The sequence below is a fragment of the Mus musculus genome, chromosome 7 (genome assembly GCF_000001635.26).
Source record: "Mus musculus strain C57BL/6J chromosome 7, GRCm38.p6 C57BL/6J".
Classification (NCBI taxonomy): domain Eukaryota; kingdom Metazoa; phylum Chordata; class Mammalia; order Rodentia; family Muridae; genus Mus; species Mus musculus.
In genome coordinates this window covers 73,518,308-73,536,922 of record NC_000073.6, presented here as the reverse complement: position 1 = coordinate 73,536,922, position 18,615 = coordinate 73,518,308, and the positions used below count along the sequence as shown (strand labels likewise).

The 18,615-nt window shown below is 41.1% G+C and overlaps 1 protein-coding gene across 1 annotated transcript in view; it reads left to right on the top strand.

Moving 5' to 3' along the window:
* Chd2 (chromodomain helicase DNA binding protein 2) overlaps positions 1-18,615 on the top strand; it is a 115,095-nt gene that overhangs the window by 4,824 nt on the left and 91,656 nt on the right. Inside the window, exon 3 of the mRNA NM_001081345.2 lies at positions 17,215-17,446. Within this exon, the coding sequence (NP_001074814.2) occupies positions 17,215-17,446 (232 nt within the window). The remainder of the gene's footprint in view (positions 1-17,214; positions 17,447-18,615) is intronic.

Here is an 18,615-nt window from a genome sequence, read left to right as displayed (position 1 = left end):
CTTTGTTTACTTAAATATTCTTCATTCCAGTATAGTTTAGAACTATTAAACTATTCCTTAGGAGACACCATTAGCAATTCAGTAGATTATACTTTAAATATGGGCAACAGAGTGTGGTGGCATGTACCTTTCACGCAGTAAGTGGCAGAGGGAGGCAGACCTGTGAGTTCAAAGCCAGTCTGTCTGGTCTGCAAACAGCTCCAGGACAACCAGGGCTATACAGTGAAGACAGTTTTAAAAATGGTATGGGCTTCAATGTACCTAGAAATGTTTTTATGGGTGTTTATGAAAGGACCAATTCCCTGTAATGGATTTTATAGATTTTCCTTAATCTTGGTTGTTTAGGCGAAATTCTTAGTAAATTAGGGATTTTAAGATTGTTACGCAAAAGAACTACGCAGAAAAATTTATTCATGGCTATTGTGCACAAAATGCTTAATGTCCTTAGAGATCTATGTTTTGTAAAGTGATTCTGTATTTCCTGGTTTCAATACATTTTAAAGGGATTACTAAATAACAGCAACAAAAATAAAAGTATGTTGACACTAGAAGGAAGGTAGTAATTCCATCTTGCATTTTGGTGTATTAGAATTAAATTATATTAGTATTAGGTTTTAGTGTTTGCTTGTAGCCAACATTGCATTGTGTTTATGAGAGAGAATAAACAGCTTTATGGAAGATATCTTCAGCCTAGGTACTGCACTGAACAGGTTTGTGTGTATTATCATCACTGGTCTGCTGATTTAGGAGCTGATTCCAAGTGGAGCCAGTGAATGTAGCAAAATATTACTTTAGGTCTGCCCTTTGACCCTTTTTTTTTTTTTTAACACCCTGCGTAAATACGTCAGGATATGCCAAGAAATGTGTGTGTGATTTGACTAATAAAATTTGGACTTTGGTGAGCTTTGGTGACACTTGACTTTAGTTCCAGCTTCTCAGGAGGCAAAGGTAGGCAGATATCTGAGTTTGAGGACAGCCTGGTCTACCGAGGGAGTTCCAGGACATTGAAAAGCCCTGTCTTGAAGAACCAAAACAAGTCCCGGCAAAACAAAACAAAACCCTTGTACTTTGTAATGTTTTTTTGGGCTCTATTATAGATTAAGTCAGTGGGGGTTGGGAGAGGTGGCTAACTTGATAGTCTGTATGAAGCCCCTGGGTTTGAGTCCTAATTTCCCACACTGGCTGTGACATACCTGAAATGTTTGTATCTGGTTGGGATGTGGATCCTGGAGAATAAGAAGTTCAAGGCCATCCTCAGCTGTGTAGAGTTTCAGACTGGGCCTCCATACCTGAGATTCCAAACTCAGATACAAAGGTGCAGTTAATAGAGGTTTGCAAACAATATTTGATATGTTTTGCAAGCTAATTGTTTGAGGACTAAATGTATAATTTTATTTGAACTGTGCATACTTTACTGCGGTGTTCAGCCCAGCTGTCTAACTTGGCACCACATAGTTACTAAGATCACCTGAGGTCCACATTCATACCATCTCAAAATTTGGCAGCTACTACTGAAGATCTTTAGTGCTTTAGCTTTGCCTGACTACTTTAGAGCTCCTTTCTTGAGTTGTAAAGCTTTCTTGAGGAGCATTACTTGAACAAAGAAACTGTTTAAACACTTGCCCTACACCCAAGTTAGAGTTACTTTTGCATACCAATAGAAACCACTTGTAGCTTGCTTATCTTCAGTGATTGTCACGCTGCTGTGTATTACCTCATCCTTTCCAGCATGATCAGGCAGTCTCTCCAATGGTACCAACTATTACTTGTTTTGGAACTTTAAAGACATTATTAAGGGGAAAAAGAAAAGCCAGACTAAAACTATTTGACCCAAGCATCAAATGCCCTGAGGCTGCTTTCCTTTTTAAAATCAGCAGTTTAGCACTGTGGTTACCTTTGTTTATGTGCATGCTGTGACCTCTGATCCCTAATCCTTAGTTGATTAGGTGACACTGGGCCAGGCACTTCTGCAAAGCTATGCTGGAAATATTTGAGCTCAAATTATGACATGAGGATTAGGCCTTTCTGAAATACATAACCAGCATGGAAGAAAGGTGGCGTTGATGCTGTGTTTTCTGAAGCAGTTTGAACACTTCATTTCTGGGCTTGCTTAAGGATGGATCACCTTGGTTTGATGTTTCAGATGTATGTCTTCCTGGCTAGCTATTATATATATATATGTTTAAGATTTATTTATTTATTTATTTATTTATTTATTATATGTAAGTACACTGTAGCTGAATTCAGACACACCAGAAGAAGGCATCAGATCTCATTACGGGTGGTTGTGAGCCACCATGTGGTTGCTGGGATTTGAACTTTGGACCTTCGGAAGAGCAGTTGGGTGCTCTTACCCACTGAGCCATCTCACCAGCCCGCTATTATATTTTTAAAAAGGTTGTGGATTCTCTTGTAGTTTGGGGAAAGTAGGCTCCACTGCTGTTTGTTTTTAAAAATGTATCCTTTCTAAGTGTAATAGTGTTTGGCTGTATACATGTATACATGTATGTATGTATGTATGTATGTATACTATGTGATTGTGCCTGGGGCCCTGGAGGCCAGGAGAGGGCATTATCCCCTGGGACTGGAGTTACTCAAAATTGTGAGCTGCCATGTGGATGCTAAGAACTACAAACCATCCTCTGCAAGAGTAGCAAGTGCTCTCCTAGGCTTAGCCATCTTTCCCTTCCTGCCCCTTTAAGGAGCTGGGTAAAGGTTAGGCTTATTAGTTTTATGGTTTAATTCTCAGTCCTGTTCTTATGAGTCAAGAGCTATGTATGTAGTGGCTATCAATTCAGTTTTTACTTTAGTACTGAAAGCCTCCATTGTACATTATTGGGGGGCATGAGTGTAGACCTTGTTAATTATTACTGGGCTGTGAGGATGAATTATTAGAATGCCTCTGAAGGTCCTTAGGAAAGAACCTAGCACACTGAAAGCACCCAGTGAATGCAAGCTGCTACTAACACTGTTTTCTTCTATTACGGCTCCCCTAACCCTTCCCCTGCAGTTGTAAGTGCCTTCTGATGAGACAGGTTCTGCTTAAGTGTCCTGCCTGGTCTGGTGGTTGCTGGGTTATCAGAAGTCCTTTTTAGACAAGTTAGGAGAGAGATTTTCGAGAATGACCTCAGGAGGCAAGTCCCCCTTTAAAATCTTGAGTGCATTATGTATTGTAAAGTCAGTTTTAATTTTTTTCTTCCTCAGAAGAGCTAGCCCCTTCGGGAGCCTGATTATTCTTCCTGTTGTCTGAGTCACAGCCCTGCCCTTTGGCAGTATAGCTGAGTAATTACTGCCTGTCTTCCTTAACTCCTGCCCCAGTTTGCTTTTCAAGCTGTCCTAGGAGAGCTGACTAGTGAGCTTTTCTAGTAGTAGAAAGTAGTAGTAAGTTAGTTGCAGCCCATCTAGTTGACTGCAGTTAGCCTGCCCTAGTACTATACCCTGATTTGCCTGCCCATGTCTGCTGTACACTGTATTCCCTTGGAACTATAGTGCCAAGACTTGTGACTTGTGATCTCTCTCTCTCTTCTCTCTCTCTGTCTCTTCTGTCTCTCTCTGTCTCTCTCCACTTCAGTTTGTTTGTCTCAGACAGTGAAGGTCTTTTAAAATATCCTAGTCTAGCCCTACCTTTCAGACTTACTTTGTAGAAAGCTCTCCCTGTGGTTCAGACTTCCCAGTGGTTTGTTTCCTAGTTGTAGTGTCTCCATGTGTTCCAGAGCTTCCGATGGGACGAACATGTTCTTATTATTTTCTTCACTTGTAACTGCTGGCCTGTCACATGCTCCTTGTTGACACTTTGAGGCCAGTGTTTTTAGTTTGCTGTTGAGGAAGTGGGTGGATGGAATTCTGAGAGAAGAAGTTGGAGGTTTAGTGGAGAGGACTTGTGTCTGTGCTTGCTGAGTGTTCTCCAGCTCCAGGCATTTGTGTCAGACAGGGAGTGAGGACTTTTCTACTGAGGCAGGGGTCCTCCTCTGGCTCCATGTGCTGTATGTTCTGCTGGTCTCGTCTGTAGTGTATTTCATACTCACACTCTTTTGATGGATTCAGGAGTTTGTTTGGGCATTAATCTCTTTTTTTTATATATTTTTTTATTACGTATTTTCCTCAATTACATTTCCAATGCTATCCCAAAAGTCCCCCATACCCTACCCCCTCACTCCCCTACCCACCCATTCCCACTTTTTGGCCCTGGCGTTCCCCTGTACTGGGGCATATAAAGTTTGCGTGTCCAATGGGCCTCTCTTTCCAGTGACGGCCTAGGCATTAATCTCTTTAAGTTTACTTAGTTAGTACCTTCTCAAATCTTAAAAAGAGCTACTTAATTTCAATACATTTATATTCCAATCTGACTTCACCTTCCCCCATGTGGCTTATAGAGGTATTATCTTACCAGATTATCCAGGAGTGGAGTATAAATTGCAACTGGCATCAACATTTTAAAAATTGATCAAGAAAAATCCTTAGGGAATCTCATTCATGTAGTCTGTCTTTTTGAAGCAGTTTTACGCTATATCCCTGGTTGGCTTATAGCTCACTCTGTAGGTCGGGCTGGCCTTTGAGCTCTGCCTCTGGTACTGTGGTTAAGAAGGGCATGTGCCACCAGCCATGCTGCTTTGCTTTTTTTTTTTTTTTTTTTTTTTTTTTTTTTTTAGACTCGGTCTCTTTGTAGCCCTGGCTGTCCCAGAATGCTGTATAGATCAGGCTATCCTCAACTGAGGTCCACCTGCCTCTGTTTCAGAGTCCTGGGCCTAAAGACACATACCACCTGGGCTCCAAATGGCCCTGTGTCTGTGATCTTTGTATTTTAATAGGTATCAAGTCTGTAGATGAAATGGGTGTGAGAGACTGCTTAAAAGAAACGAGAAGGCTCGGGAACAGCTGCCGTTCATTGGGCCTGCTGTGAATGAACCCAGCCTTGTTCCTGAAGAGGTATGATTATTTTCCCTGTTTTGGAAATGAAGATTGAAGTATAATGAAGTCATTAGTGGAATTCTGACTCAGGTTTTTGGTAGCTGGCTTTTGGATGGTTGTTGATTCAGAAAAAGCTGTAGAAGAAATTAGGTGGCGTCATCCTCTTCTGCTCCTAAAGTTTTTATATTTTTGTCTCGCTTCCTCCCTCCTTCCTTTTTCCTTCCTTCCTTTTGTTCGTGGTGTATGTAGTTCATGTACATACTGAGACCAGATGAGGAAGTGGGGTGACCTCTGTCGTCACTGTCTGCCCTATTCCTTCTAGACAGGTTCTCACTGAATCTGCAGCTAGGCTGGCAGGCTCCACTGTATTTTTAGACCATACCTGCCTTTATTTTGTTTTATTTTACTTTTAAAGACAGTCTTCACTATGTAGTTCTGGCTACCTTAAATTAAATTTGTATTTTGTGTAGGACTGTTTCTTGTATGCACCTCATGTGCTTATTAGTGCCCTTGTAGACCAGAAAATGGTATCAGATCCCCATGGAGCTAGAGTTCTAGACAGTTGTGAGCTGCCAGGAGGGTGCTGGGAATGGAATCTGGAAGGACAGCAAGTGCTCTTTAGCCCTGAGCATTGCCGGCCCCACAGTTGGCTTTTTATGAAGATTCTCCTCCCCAGCCACCTTTTACATTTTATTCTACTTTTTTGAGACTAGTTCTCTGCATAGCCCTGGCTGTCCTGGTCCTCACTCTTTAGATCAGCCTGGCCTCCCAGAGTGTGGGGTTAAAGGCTGTACCACACACAGCCACCTTTTTTCATTTTAAGAAATAAAAAAACTCGAGAATACTGTGCATTGTGGATGTGATTTTTTTTTTCAAAAGGCCATTATTTTACATAAAAAACTCTAGTGAAAGTGTGGCATTTGAAGTGGTTTCCTTGGCTGTAGTTAAAACGGAAGAGTGTAGGTGGATATGCGGCCATTGAAGTGGTTTCCTTTGGGGCAGCTGCGTCCTGATAGTGTTAGGTGGATGAGGAGGGGAACCTTAGACTTGCACGTTTGTTGTTTGGCTTATTGCTACACATGCACTTTGGGCATGTCCAGTTTGTGCTTGTGGTCCCTCCTCTGTATCCCAATTTTAATTTTTGTGCACATTTTGCTTTGAGAATTACCTGGATAATGAAACCAAGGTAACTGACGGTATCTTAATGATTAGTGTGTCCCCTGCTCAGATTCAGATACATGCTGGTTGACATCCACATAGGCAGTATGTGGAGGATGCTGAGGGCAAAGTTGGAACCCATGGACCAAAAGTTCCGTTCACTCTTTCTCTTTAACAAAAGTTTGTCTTTTGAGTTTAGCTTTGTTATGTCTATATGTTTTACATTTTGTGTATATATGTATGGATGTGTGTGTATATATACACACACACATTTTACGTATGTATGTATGTATGTATGCATGTATGTAACAGTCCTCCGGTGGCTACAGGTTTCAGAGTTTTGGCAACAGGATAGGGTTGTGTGACAGGCGTATAGAGGCTATCAACAGTTTGGATCTCTGTTCTTTTTCTCTCTTTTTGGAGATGGTTTCACCCAGGCTGGATTGTAATTTGAGACAGTTCAGCCTTGGTTTCCTGAGTGATGTTTTTGGTGTGTGATCCACCACCATCTGCCATTTTGCTTATTTTTAGCTTATTTTTGGGCAAGAACTCGGGAGGTTTTAAAAAAATCTTTAGTGGGGGCTGGTGAGATGGCTCAGCGGGGTAAGAGCACTGACTGCTCTTCCGAAGGTCCTGAGTTCAAATCCCACCAACCACATGGTGGCTCACAACCATCAGTAAAGAGATCTGACACCCTCTTTGGTGCATCTGAAGACAGCTACACTGTACTTATGAATAATAATAAATAAATCTTTAAAAAAAATCTTTAGTGAAGCAGGGGTCGGACAATGGCAGCTTTTACCCTTGATGCTGTGTGGTTTCTCACCATCATTTTATCTTACTTGGGAATATATAGGTTATTACTAGGTGCTGAGGTGTTGCTGACATCTAGTGCATAGGCATGTGGGATGCTAAACAGCCTACAGAGGTGCTCCCTCAACAGTCCAGCTCCAGCTCTGTCAAAGATGGCCCTAGATAGAAAGCATTTATGACGAGAAATGAGTTTGTTGGTGAGTGCTAAACCGAGACCTCCTTACCTTGTTTGTTTTCTTAGCTAGCTCCAAGGACTCTTGAGGACGTGGGAATACATTAAACATTTATTATTGGGATTGGTAACTGGGGCTTTTAATCTCCTTTGATCTTATAAAAGTCTTTAAGAGTCTATGAGTTAGCTAGTAAGAAAATAGACTTGGTTTAAAAGAAACTCCTGGCCATTTATTCGTAGTGCTCAGGATGTAATCGTCCCCTTTGATGGGTGGTCACACCTTGTTCATGAGTTCAGGGAGGTTTCCTTGGAGCTTCTGTAGCTTGGCCTGGCCAGTCTTGTTTTTACCTGCGTGGAAAGCCTTCTTTTTTCCTTTAGTGTGTTACTGCTGCCAGATCCTGAGTATGCATATCGTTCTCCGTGTAGATCATTTCTAGCTTCTTTGATGTAATTCACACCCACATTTGCCAGGGCCAATAGAGTGAGTACAAGGTAAGCCATCTAAGTTGATGAAATGTCAATTAGTTATTGGGGAGTAGAAGTAGTATCAGAAAGCTTAAGATGGCTTCTGCCTGGTCCCAGATGAGTTTCAGAAACACGGGATAAATGCTGGGTATTTTCCCTGGCCCAGCCTCCAGAGTAGCTAGGGGGGTATAGGCTTGTACCACCAACTCTGTTACTCTCACACATACCGGGATTGAACCCAGAGAGGCCTTATGAGTGGTGGGAAAGCCCTCCGCTGCTCTAAACTGCAAACCATTGGCTGCCTTAATTTGAGAAATATGGACAGGATTTAGCTTTCTCATTCCATGAAATTGTAAGTACCATTTTGTATATTTTTCTTTAAAGTGAAAGTGAATTTTCCTATAGAGAAATGGCAGTTTTTAACAGAAACTTGAAGATCTAGTTGGGTTTTTATTAGTGATTGAGGAATGGGCAGCATTTCATCTGTAAGTAGGAAGGCATCTGTAAGTAGGAAGAAAACAGGATTTTCTTTTCTTTTCCTTTTTTTTTTCTTTTTGTTTTTTTTTGTTTTTGTTTTTGTTTTTGAGACAGGGTTTCTCTGTGTAGCCCTGGCTGTCCTGGAACTCACTTTATAGACCAGGCTGGTCTCAAACTCAGAAATTCGCCTGCCTCTGCCTCCCGAGTGCTGGGACTAAAGGCGTGTGCCACCACGCCCGGCGAGAAACTGTATTTTCAAGCAGTCAGTTAGAACCAGGAAACAACAAACAGGCAGTTCCCTTTGCTAGACAGACAACTTGATTGTGCCAATGTAAATGGCCCTGGAGGTAAGGTAAACAGTTTAGAAGTTTATCCTCAGTGACTCCAGTTTGATTTTGTTTTGTTTTGTTTTTTTGGTTGACTGGTATATTAGCCCACTCCAAATCAGTGGCCTTCTGTAGATTAATAGTGAGACGGATGTCAGTGGAAGAGGGAGCAGGGACACACTCAGTTCCTGTTGCTGCCACTACCTAGAGAAATGCTTTGTAGTTGCAGCAGGACTCATGACTTCACTACAGAAAAGAATTCCATTTCAGGGGGATTCAGTATATATATATTAATAATATATAGTTATACATATAAAATATATTATATAATAATATATTTATATAATATATAACAACATATATAATAGTACTATGTTTCGTTTTTGTTTTTTTTATTTATTTACTTATTTAATGTATGTGAGTATACTGTAGCTGTACAGATGGCTGGGAGCCTTCATGTAATTGGTAATTGAATTTTTAGGATCTTTGCTCGCTCCGGTCAGCCCCGGTTGCTCAGTCCCTGCTTTCTCCAGCTCAAAGATTTATTAGTTATTATACATAAGTGCACTGTAGCTGACTTCAGATACACCAGAAGAAGGCATCAGATCTCATTTTAGGTGGTTGTGAGCCACCATGTGGTTGGTGGGATTTGAACTCAGGACCTTCGGAAGAGCAGTCAGTGATTTTTAACTGCTGAGCCATCTCGCCAGCCCTATAATGTTTTTAATAATTGATATTAATTATAATATAGTAATATATAACAAAGATTTCTTATATTGGTCCAGTATACTTGTTTTTATTTTATTTGTTTATTTTTTTGTATTTTGAGGCAGGGTTTCTCTGTGTAGGTAGCTCTGGCTGTCCTAGAACTCACTCATAGTGATCAGCCTCCTTCCACCTCCCAAGTGTTGGGTGGGCACTCAGGGAAGTTGTGAGCTTGGGTCCCTCAAAGGAGTTGAGATTAAGGTCTTTTTAGCTATAAGTAAGTACTGCTTTTTATGGCTACTAAAGTTATATTTTGAAGGGCCACCAAAGGAACCTTTTAAGAATATCCTTCGACAGTGTGGTGTCTTAGTTGTCATCCTCCATTGGTCTTCCATCTCTCCCTCCCTTTTCTGCTGAAACCCTCTTTTGAGGAACTTTTTCCTTTTGGGGAAGTAGACGGTGGGCTGGATTCTAATGTGTGTTAGTTATGATGACATTTGATAAAGTAGACGTCTAGGGCACTGACTTTCAGGGGAACTTGAGATGTGCAGCGAACAGCCTGCCATTAGATCTGTGAGTTCAGGGCCAGCCTGGTCTTCTTAGAGTTCTAGCCAGCCAGCCAGGGCTATGGAGAGAGAGAGAAAAAAAAAGGGCTTAAAAACAAAATCAAGGGCTGGAGAGATGGCTCAGTGGTTAAGAGCCATAAAAACAAGACTGTTCTTCTGTAGGTCCTGGGTTCAAATCCCAGTAACCACATGGTGGCTCACAACCATCCATAATGAGATCTGATGTCCTCTTCTGGTGTGTCTGAAGACAGCTACACTGTACTTACCTATAATAATAAATAAGTCTTTAAAAAAAAACAAAAAAAAACCCCCACAAAATCAAGGTGTGTGTTGGGGGTTGTGGTGGTGTGCGAAGGGCTGGATTTAGTCTTGTTCTGAGAAAAAATGTCTGAATGCAGTGAAGTCATATTTGGAGCTCCTTTGGGCAAATCTGCTGTCACTGTGGTAGCCGGGTTGGAATTATTTATTCTCATTGGTGAGAATCTTTAGCTAGATTCCACCTTTCCCTGCCACTTCCTAATTTTCCCTGTCTGTTTTGACTAAGAAAGTGAGTTCATGAACGGAATCCTAGGAAAGGATCCTATATGATTCAGAGAAAACTTGGTGGCCATAGTGGTGTTCCTTTAGTTCTAGTGCGTGTAAGGTAGAAGTATTTAGATCTTTTGAGTTCTTGAGTCGCTGTTTCAATAACAAAAACCAGATAAACCTTTTTGAAAAATTATGAAGAAAGCAGAGAGGTTCAGAGAGTTAGTTTTACTAACAGTTAAGACATACCTACAATCCCATCACATCTCTTTTACGACTGTCATTTTGTGTTTAACTTGGCAGACAAAAAATTTTAAAAATGTTTATAGTTTGTATAGTTTTGTTTTAAAACTTATATTTTTAGAATTGTCACTTGTATTTATAGATGTGATTAAGCCCTAATTTTATTTGTGTAATATGGAGTTATTTGTGTAATATGAATAATTCACACCTTATATTTTATACGTGGATATGAAGATCCATCCTTCTCTTTCTTCCTTCCTTCCTTCCTTCCTTCCTTCCTTCCTTCCTTCCTTCCTTCCTTTCCTTCCTTCCTTCCTTCCTTCCTTCCTTTCTTCCTTTCTTCCTTTCTTCCTTTCTTCCTTTCTTCCTTTCTTCCTTTCTTCCTTTCTTCCTTTCTTCCTTTCTTCCTTTCTTCCTTTCTTCCTTTCTTCTTCTGCCTTTGAACAGTTTGGCTCTAACTGTTGCTTTGGTTTATCCAGGTAGCATACATGCACCTATGTGTTGATTTGCAGGGTTAGGGTTGGTTTTTTTTTTTTTTTTAAAAAACTCAGGGTTTCTCTGTGTATCCTAGCTGTCTTAGAATTCACTCTGTTGACCAGGCTGGCCTTGAACATAGAGATCCACCTGCTTCTGCCTCCCAGTTGCTGGGATTAAAGGTGTGCACCACCACTGCCTGAGGCTTAAACATGTGTGTGTGTGTGTGTGTGTATTTTTATTTTTTTATTTTTTTTTTTATTATTATTTTTTTTTTTGGTTTTTTTGAGACAGGGTTTCTCTGTGTAGCCCTGGCTGTCCTGGAACTCACTTTGTAGACCAGGCTGGCCTCGAACTCAGAAAAACATGTATTTTTAAGAACCATTTCTGGAACAGGCAAGATAAGCTGTCAGTTTGACCTTCACATGTGTGTCCTGGTCTATCATATATGTGAACACAGTAAGTAAAGACTGGGGGGAAATAGAAAAAGAAGAGAAAGAAATGTTACTGGTTAATACCTTTTCTCTAAACCTGTCTAAACTTTTGTTAGTGGTATCACTACTTACCAGCTTATAATTGCATAATATTTTTATTAGTTTTGGCAAAATATGTAAAATTATCTCCCACATTACAATGAAGTTTAATTTTTTGATGTAATGTCTTAATTATATATATATTTTTATTATATTTTAAAAAGTTTATTGGCCATTTTAGTTTCTTTTCTCTGATCATGTTTGCTGTTTTTGCCTAATTTCCTACTGCATTTTAAAAAATTTATGTACATTGGTGTTTTTACCTGCATGTGTGTCTGTGTGAAGGTGTCACCTCTTGTAGTTACAGACAACTATGAGCCAACATGCAGACATTGGGAATTGAACCCGGGTCCTCTCGAGGAGAAGTCGGTGCCCTTAACCACTGAGCCATCTCTCCAGCCCTCCTCCCAGACTTGTGATATGCCAGTCTTCATATGTTGAATATTTTTTCTTACCCATACCTTCAACTTGGTTTTCCTAATTTACTTGGCTTAGCCATGCTTATAACATAATCCTCAGAGTCCTAAGATTTGACCTCAGAAGTATAAGGGATCTTAAAGCTTGAGGAGTTGTCCAAAGTCAGTGATTCAAGTAGCTCTCTCTCCCTTTGCATTTCCACCACGCCAGAGCCTAAAAGGAGCAGTCTCAGGGCAGGGCAGCTTGGTTGATTTGATAATGTGTTTGACTTAAGAGCGTGCAGTGCAAAGCCAGCCGTACCTCAGGAGGGGAAGTGCAGATTCTGTAGTTCTCAGTTGTTAACACTCGTGGACTACATAGACGCATTTAAGGATTAGGCTTTTTGCTATTTCTGACACTTAGTGTCTATAATGTGAACTTTGTGTGGATAGCTCTTCTTGGAACTTCCTTGTGTTCTTCAGATTTGCGTTTACCAGCTGTTAACTGCCAAGCTTTGTCAAGTAGTAAGAAGTTCAGCCATTTTGTGAGTTAGGGGAATAAATCACAGTGTGCTGAAATGGACGCCTTTGGACCGAGAACCCGCAGGCTTTCTCTTAAGTGCAGTGTTGTTGTGCTGTCCTCTTGTGGCCATTTTGAAAATGATACTTCAAGAAATGGAAGTGACCCTGTTGTTTTTAAAGTCTAGTTTAAGAAAGACTGCTTCATTTCCTAAAAACCTTAGTAAAGCTGTTTTTTCCCTTTTCTTCTCTCTTTTTCTCTTTTGACACACTTTTTTTTTTTTTTGGGTCCAGTAGAAAGTATACATTTTGTTTTATCGCGTTTGAATAATTTTCAAATGAATAGGCTTTTTATGAGGCTGTGGTGCATAATTCATGTGAATATAATTTTTGACTGCCTTGTAACTATTACACCTTGGAAGTTAGATTATTATTATCATAGCAGAAAGTCCTTTTATTTGAGGATTGTCACATATAAATTGAATTTGCCCCTCCACCCCCACTCCATTTGGATATAGGACACAGGCTGTGCCCTAATTTTCAGCTTCTCAAGTGCTGCTATTAAAGCATGTAGCACATGCCAGGCTGCCCTTTTTATTTAGTCTTAGAAAACCTCTGAGTCCATGTGAAAGTTCCTGTGTAGAGCTGACATTCAGGATTCCTCGGTGTTAGGGATGCCATGTCACTTCAGCTGTTGCTTCTCTCCTGTTAGAGGGTTTAAAGGACCATGTTCCTTCAACAGTAAGGACCTCATCCTCTGCTTATTATCTTAGCACCAGTGAGGCAGAGGCAGTGTGGCTGGCCAAAAAAAAAAAAAAAAAAAAAAAAAAAAAGAAGAAAAATCAAAACAACAACCTCTTCTCCCAATATGAAAATCATTCCTTCTCTTGGAGTATGTTATCTTAACATCTAGCTTGCTTGTTCCAAAATAAAGCTCTTTGTTTTAGATGAGGGTCTCTGCATATCTTTCATGCTTTCCTTAATTTTGTGATGATAGACCTGTCCCTTAATACATGGGTTTAAAAAAAAGTCCTTCCTTCCTCCCTCCCTCCCTCCCTCCCTCCCTCCCTCCCTCCCTCCCTTCCTTCCTTCCTGATTTTTGGAGACAGTGTCTTTTGTATAGGGTTGAGTGCGTGTTCTCTTGCCTTGTTTGCATTTTTCTGGATGTGTTTGTTTAGTTAGTCAACTAGTTTGTACACTGAAAATATTGAAGCCTTAGAAGCAGCTGCGGAGTTCATCACTAAAGCCACAAACACGCCCATGTCTTCTCTGGTGACGTCTGTTTTCCTCAGCTGCACAGGTGCCTAACTTTATTTTCCTCGGTTTTGTTTTTGTAGTATTTTTTTTTTTTACTTTTTATTTTATAAGTATGGAATCTAGTAGCATGGCCCTTTCCACAGAACGAGCCACTCTTCACCCATTTGTGGACTAGCATTTACACACATAAATGTGTGCTGATGGGAATGTGGGTGTTTTGTGATAGTTGTATGCAGTGTTACATTTCTTTTTTTTTTTAATATTTTTTATTATATATTTTCCTCAATTACATTTCCAATGCTATCCCAAAAGTTCCGCAGCAGTGTTACATTTCTAGTGGTCACTTGTACACAAGCAGAAACACAGCTTTCCAAGAAGGTATATACAAAATATTACAGCTTTATTGGTTATACTAAACAATGGGAAAAGAACCACTTTATTTAGAAATAAAGATAAAACAGAAATGAATCACGGATATTTATAGATTATTAGTTAAGAGAACAATTTGAATATAACCAGAGTGGACATTGAAATACAGTGCACTATGTGGCAATTCATAGGGACTTGTTCTTACACTGCATTGCTATATTATGTTACATCTGCTGTGAGCCCTGCTTTTCAGCATAAGACGAAGCCTTTGTAGTTAACTTTGCTGCTTTCTGCAGTACACTGAAACTGTCTCTTGTAGCTTCTTCTGGGTCATTAAAACTGGTAGTTTAGCATTTGTCAGCTACACTGGAATATTTCTTTGCTCAGAGAATATGTTGATTATACTGTGTTGCTCTGATAATGATTGTCATGTGATTTCACACACAAATTCTTGTTTGTCTGGAGTTCAGCTGGAAAAGGAAGTCATTTCTTTTTTTTTTTTTTTTTGTTTGTTTTTTTTTCGAGACAGGGTTTCTCTGTGTAGCCCTGGCTGTCCTGGAACTCACTTTGTAGACCAGGCTGGCCTCGAACTCAGAAATCCGCCTGCCTCTGCCTCTGCCTCCCAAGTGCTGGGATTAAAGGTGTGCGCCACCACTACCTGGCAAATGAAGTCATTTCAGTCACTAATCACTAATACGCTAGGCACAAGGAATATTGAAAAGATGGCCTTAGGTTTCAAGCCTGTTTGGAGGTTGACAAGTAACCACATTATTTTTATAGGATGGGACAAATGGGAGACAAGGTAATGTGTCAAATAAATAGCTGGGCTTTACAAAAACTGAGATTTATTGTTCTCTAATTGGTGTTGGAATCAAACCTCAGCTTTGTACACAAATAGACAACACTGTACCACTGACCCACACTCCTAACTCAACTGCTGGGTTTGCCTTCATTTTCCTCCGGGCAGGAATCGCTGTGCAAAGTGAGAGGTAGCACAAGTTGAGAGGTGCAGCTGATGCCCAGGTGGGGCTGCCAGTTTTCATTTCTCATGGCAGGAATTGCAGTGGTAGGTCAGCATTTGGAAGTGTCTAAAGCTGAGCTCAGCACCTGAGACAGCAAAGCATGCGTTCCTACAGAAGATGATACTCAAGCTCTTGAAGTTAGATACTTAGTTTGCTGCATAAGCACTGTACAGGGGTTGGAGGTGAATGTACTGCGATTTATGCCTTGCCTCACAACAGGTGTTACACAGAGCAAATGGGGATGAGGGAAGGAATGGTGAAGAGAGCGCAGCGGCTTGGAGAGGGGTCCTAGCAGCTAAGAGGGCTTACTGACTGGTCTTTGTAGACAATCTGGGCTTCAGTTCCTGCAACCATGTGATGGCTTTCAACTGTCTTAGTCCAGTTCTAGGCCATCTGATACCCTCTTCTGGCCAGGATACATAGACATACATGGAAGCAAAACACTCCTCCACAAGACTTGTCAGAGCCTTTGTTTTTCTAGCTCACACTGAGATGGGCACAGAGAGCAGGCCAGGCTGTGTCATCAGGGCTGGAAGCGAAGGCCTTTGTTAAGTACTCAGTTCCCCAGCTTCCAGATTATTCCCTTGCCTCCGTCTTAGGGAGGGCGCCTGGTCTGAATCTATGATTTATGTAGTTCTCTCTGTAAATGGCGGGGCAGAACTAACAGTCCTTTAGTGTTCTGAGTTTCATGGTATTGTTGGCTGGGAGAGCTTTCTCGTAGACATCCAGTTCCGAGACGTCTGAGATGTCAGACTCTCATAGCATTTATGTAGAAATACTGCTGCTTTCATAGCTTCCAAGTGATGCCCATGATTCTTTAGGAGGCTGGACCTAGTTAAAAGGGGGCTGGAGAGAGAGATAAGAGCCTTAGCTGCTCTTTCAGAGGACCCAAGCTTGATTCTTAATAGTCTCGGGAACTCCAGTGCTAGAGGATCCAACTGGCCTCTGTGGGTATTGTACAGACCTAGTGCACAGACATGCATGCAGCCAGAATGGCGATATGCATAAAATGAAAAGAAAAGAAAAGAAAAGAAAAGAAAAGAGGTGAAACTAGAAAGTGAGAGATGTGATAAAGAACAGATGCCCAAGCAAAAGGGAAAGGCAAGACCCTTAAATCTGTCACCATAGGTGACAGGATCAGGAGAAAAACGTTTATAAAGTATTTAGCATTTTACCCGACTTTAAGAGGTGATAAGGAAGGCAGTTTGTGTTTCTATTGTCTTTCCTCCTTAGAGAATAATTTTTCCACTTTCATCTTGACGTAAAGGCCTTTGTAGTGTAATGTGCTTTTTTGTAGATTTGGGTCAATGAAAGTTTCCAGTAATTTATTTTCTTTCTTTCCCTCTCTCTTGTTTTGTCAGGGACTCATATTCCAGGCTGGCTTCCAACTTGTTATGTAGCAAAGGCTGACTGAACTTTTAATCCTTCTGAGCATGTACCACTGCACATGCATGCATGCATACATACTACACATACTCCCAGGGGCCCCTGCTGTCTTTGAATGCACACTATCAACCCAGATACCCCGACGGCCCAGTTTCCATAGACGTTTCTTAAGTGACCTCAGTTCTAGTCTGGCAGACAGTGGCGCTACCAGGGCATTTCCCTCTCAGCGGCATGCTACTGTGCCTACCTCTCAACCTACGAAACCTATGTTTTGTGGCTCGCAAGAGTGTCGTTTTTAAAAAAAAGATTTATTTATTTTACTTATGAATACACTGTCGCTGCCTTCAGACACACCAGAAGAGGGCATCGGATCCCATTACAGATGGTTGTAAGCCACCATGTGGTTGCTGGGAATTGAACTCAGGACCTCTGGAAGAGCAGTCAGTGCTCTTAACCGCTGAGCCATCTCTCTAGCTCTGTTTTTGTCATTTTTGAAATTACTACCTTTTATTTAGAAGGGGGCATTTGGTACTTATTAAACAGGTGTGACTTAGTAGACAGTTCGTAGTGTTCCAGTGAGGTCAGAGAGTTCCTTAAATACTCGGAGCTATACAGTTTTACCTCATTTGAATGAAGGGACCTATGTCAAGGGACCCTTGATTATGTGAAAATATGTAAAACACTTGGTATATGTATGGTACCAAAAAATACAGAAGTAAAGGTTGACAGTTATAGGAAAGTAAAGCATGATCTGCAGCACAAGAATAAAGTGAATTTGAAGATGTGAATGCTAACTTGCCGAAATTATGGTGTGAAGACATATCACCAGAAGAATTAACAAAACAATTTCTGTGGCAGTTTTCAGTGTTCTAAGTCTGTCTTTGCTTTTCTCTCTGTTAAGTCGTTCAGCTTCTGAAGAAGTGTCGGGGTCAGACTCAGGCAGTCAGTCGGAAAGTGAGCAGGGCAGCGAGCCCGGAAGTGGACATGGCAGCGAGTCCAATAGCAGTTCGGAGTCTTCTGAGAGCCAATCAGAGTCTGAGAGTGAATCGGCAGGTTCCAAATCCCAGCCAGTCCTTCCGGAAGCCAAAGAGAAGCCTGCCTCTAAGAAGGAACGGATAGCTGATGTGAAGAAGGTATCATACTCTCGAGCTGGATATTGCAAATTTGCTACTATCTAGGACCCGCTAGCAGAGTATTTCCATAGAAGGTTGAATACTATGCCCTTTTGTCTGTTTCTGCAGATAGGTACTCATAGACCTTGGGCTAGCCTGGAACTTGCTTGCAGTACAGCCAAGGCTGGCTTTCCACCCTTGACCCTCCTGCACCAGTCCTTGACGTGCTGAGAGTGTAGGCGTGCACTATCATGAGCTGGCCAGTTCTTCCCTCCCTACCTTGTCCTTTGTTTCCAGACAGGGCCTTACTGTGGAGTCTAGTGTGGCCTGGAACTCCTCCGTCCTTGCGCTGGGATTATAGGCCTGGGCTATAATCACTGCTGTAGCATTTTCCTTGTTTGAGTAATAGAAAACAAACCATGCAACAGCCTGAACAAAGGCAATTGTAGTTATCTTTTTGCTTATTAAAAAAGTATCTTGACGCAAAGAATTCAAAAGACAAAAATTAAGGTGCATAACATTTTCACATTGATTCCAAACCTTGGAATACATTTCTTTTTTTGGTGAAAAAGAATTATGTGATTGTGTGACTTCATCAGAAGGTGTCTGAACTTTTCTGGGGGTGGGAGGGAGGTGGACATAGGATATCATGTAGTCTACGTGGTCAGGATGACTCTGAACCACTCCTTCCCGTGCCTGCTGTTGGGATAAGAGGCTTGTGTTAGCCGGGCGTGGTGACACATGCCTTTTATCCCAGCACTTGGGAGGCAGGTGGATTTCTGAGTTCGAGGCCAGCCTGGTCCACAAAGTGAGTTTCAGGACAGCCAGGGCTATACAGAGAAAGTCTGACTCAAAAAAAAAAAAAAAAAAAAAAAAAAAGGCATGTGTTATCTTTTTTTGTGGTGTTGGGTTTGAGCATTGCTGATAAATAAGTACGTCATCAGCTTAGGTACTTCCCAGCCCACCACATAGGAACTTGTAAGATTTTATTTGAGGGCTGGTGAGATGGCTCAGTGGGTAAGAGCACCTGACTGCTCTTCCAAAGGTCCAGAGTTCAAATCCCAGCAACCACATGGTGGCTCACAACCATCTGTAATGAGATCTGACTCCCTCTTCTGGAGTGTCAGAAGACAACTGCAGTATTCTTACATGTAATAAATAAATCTTTAATAAATAAATAAATATAAAGA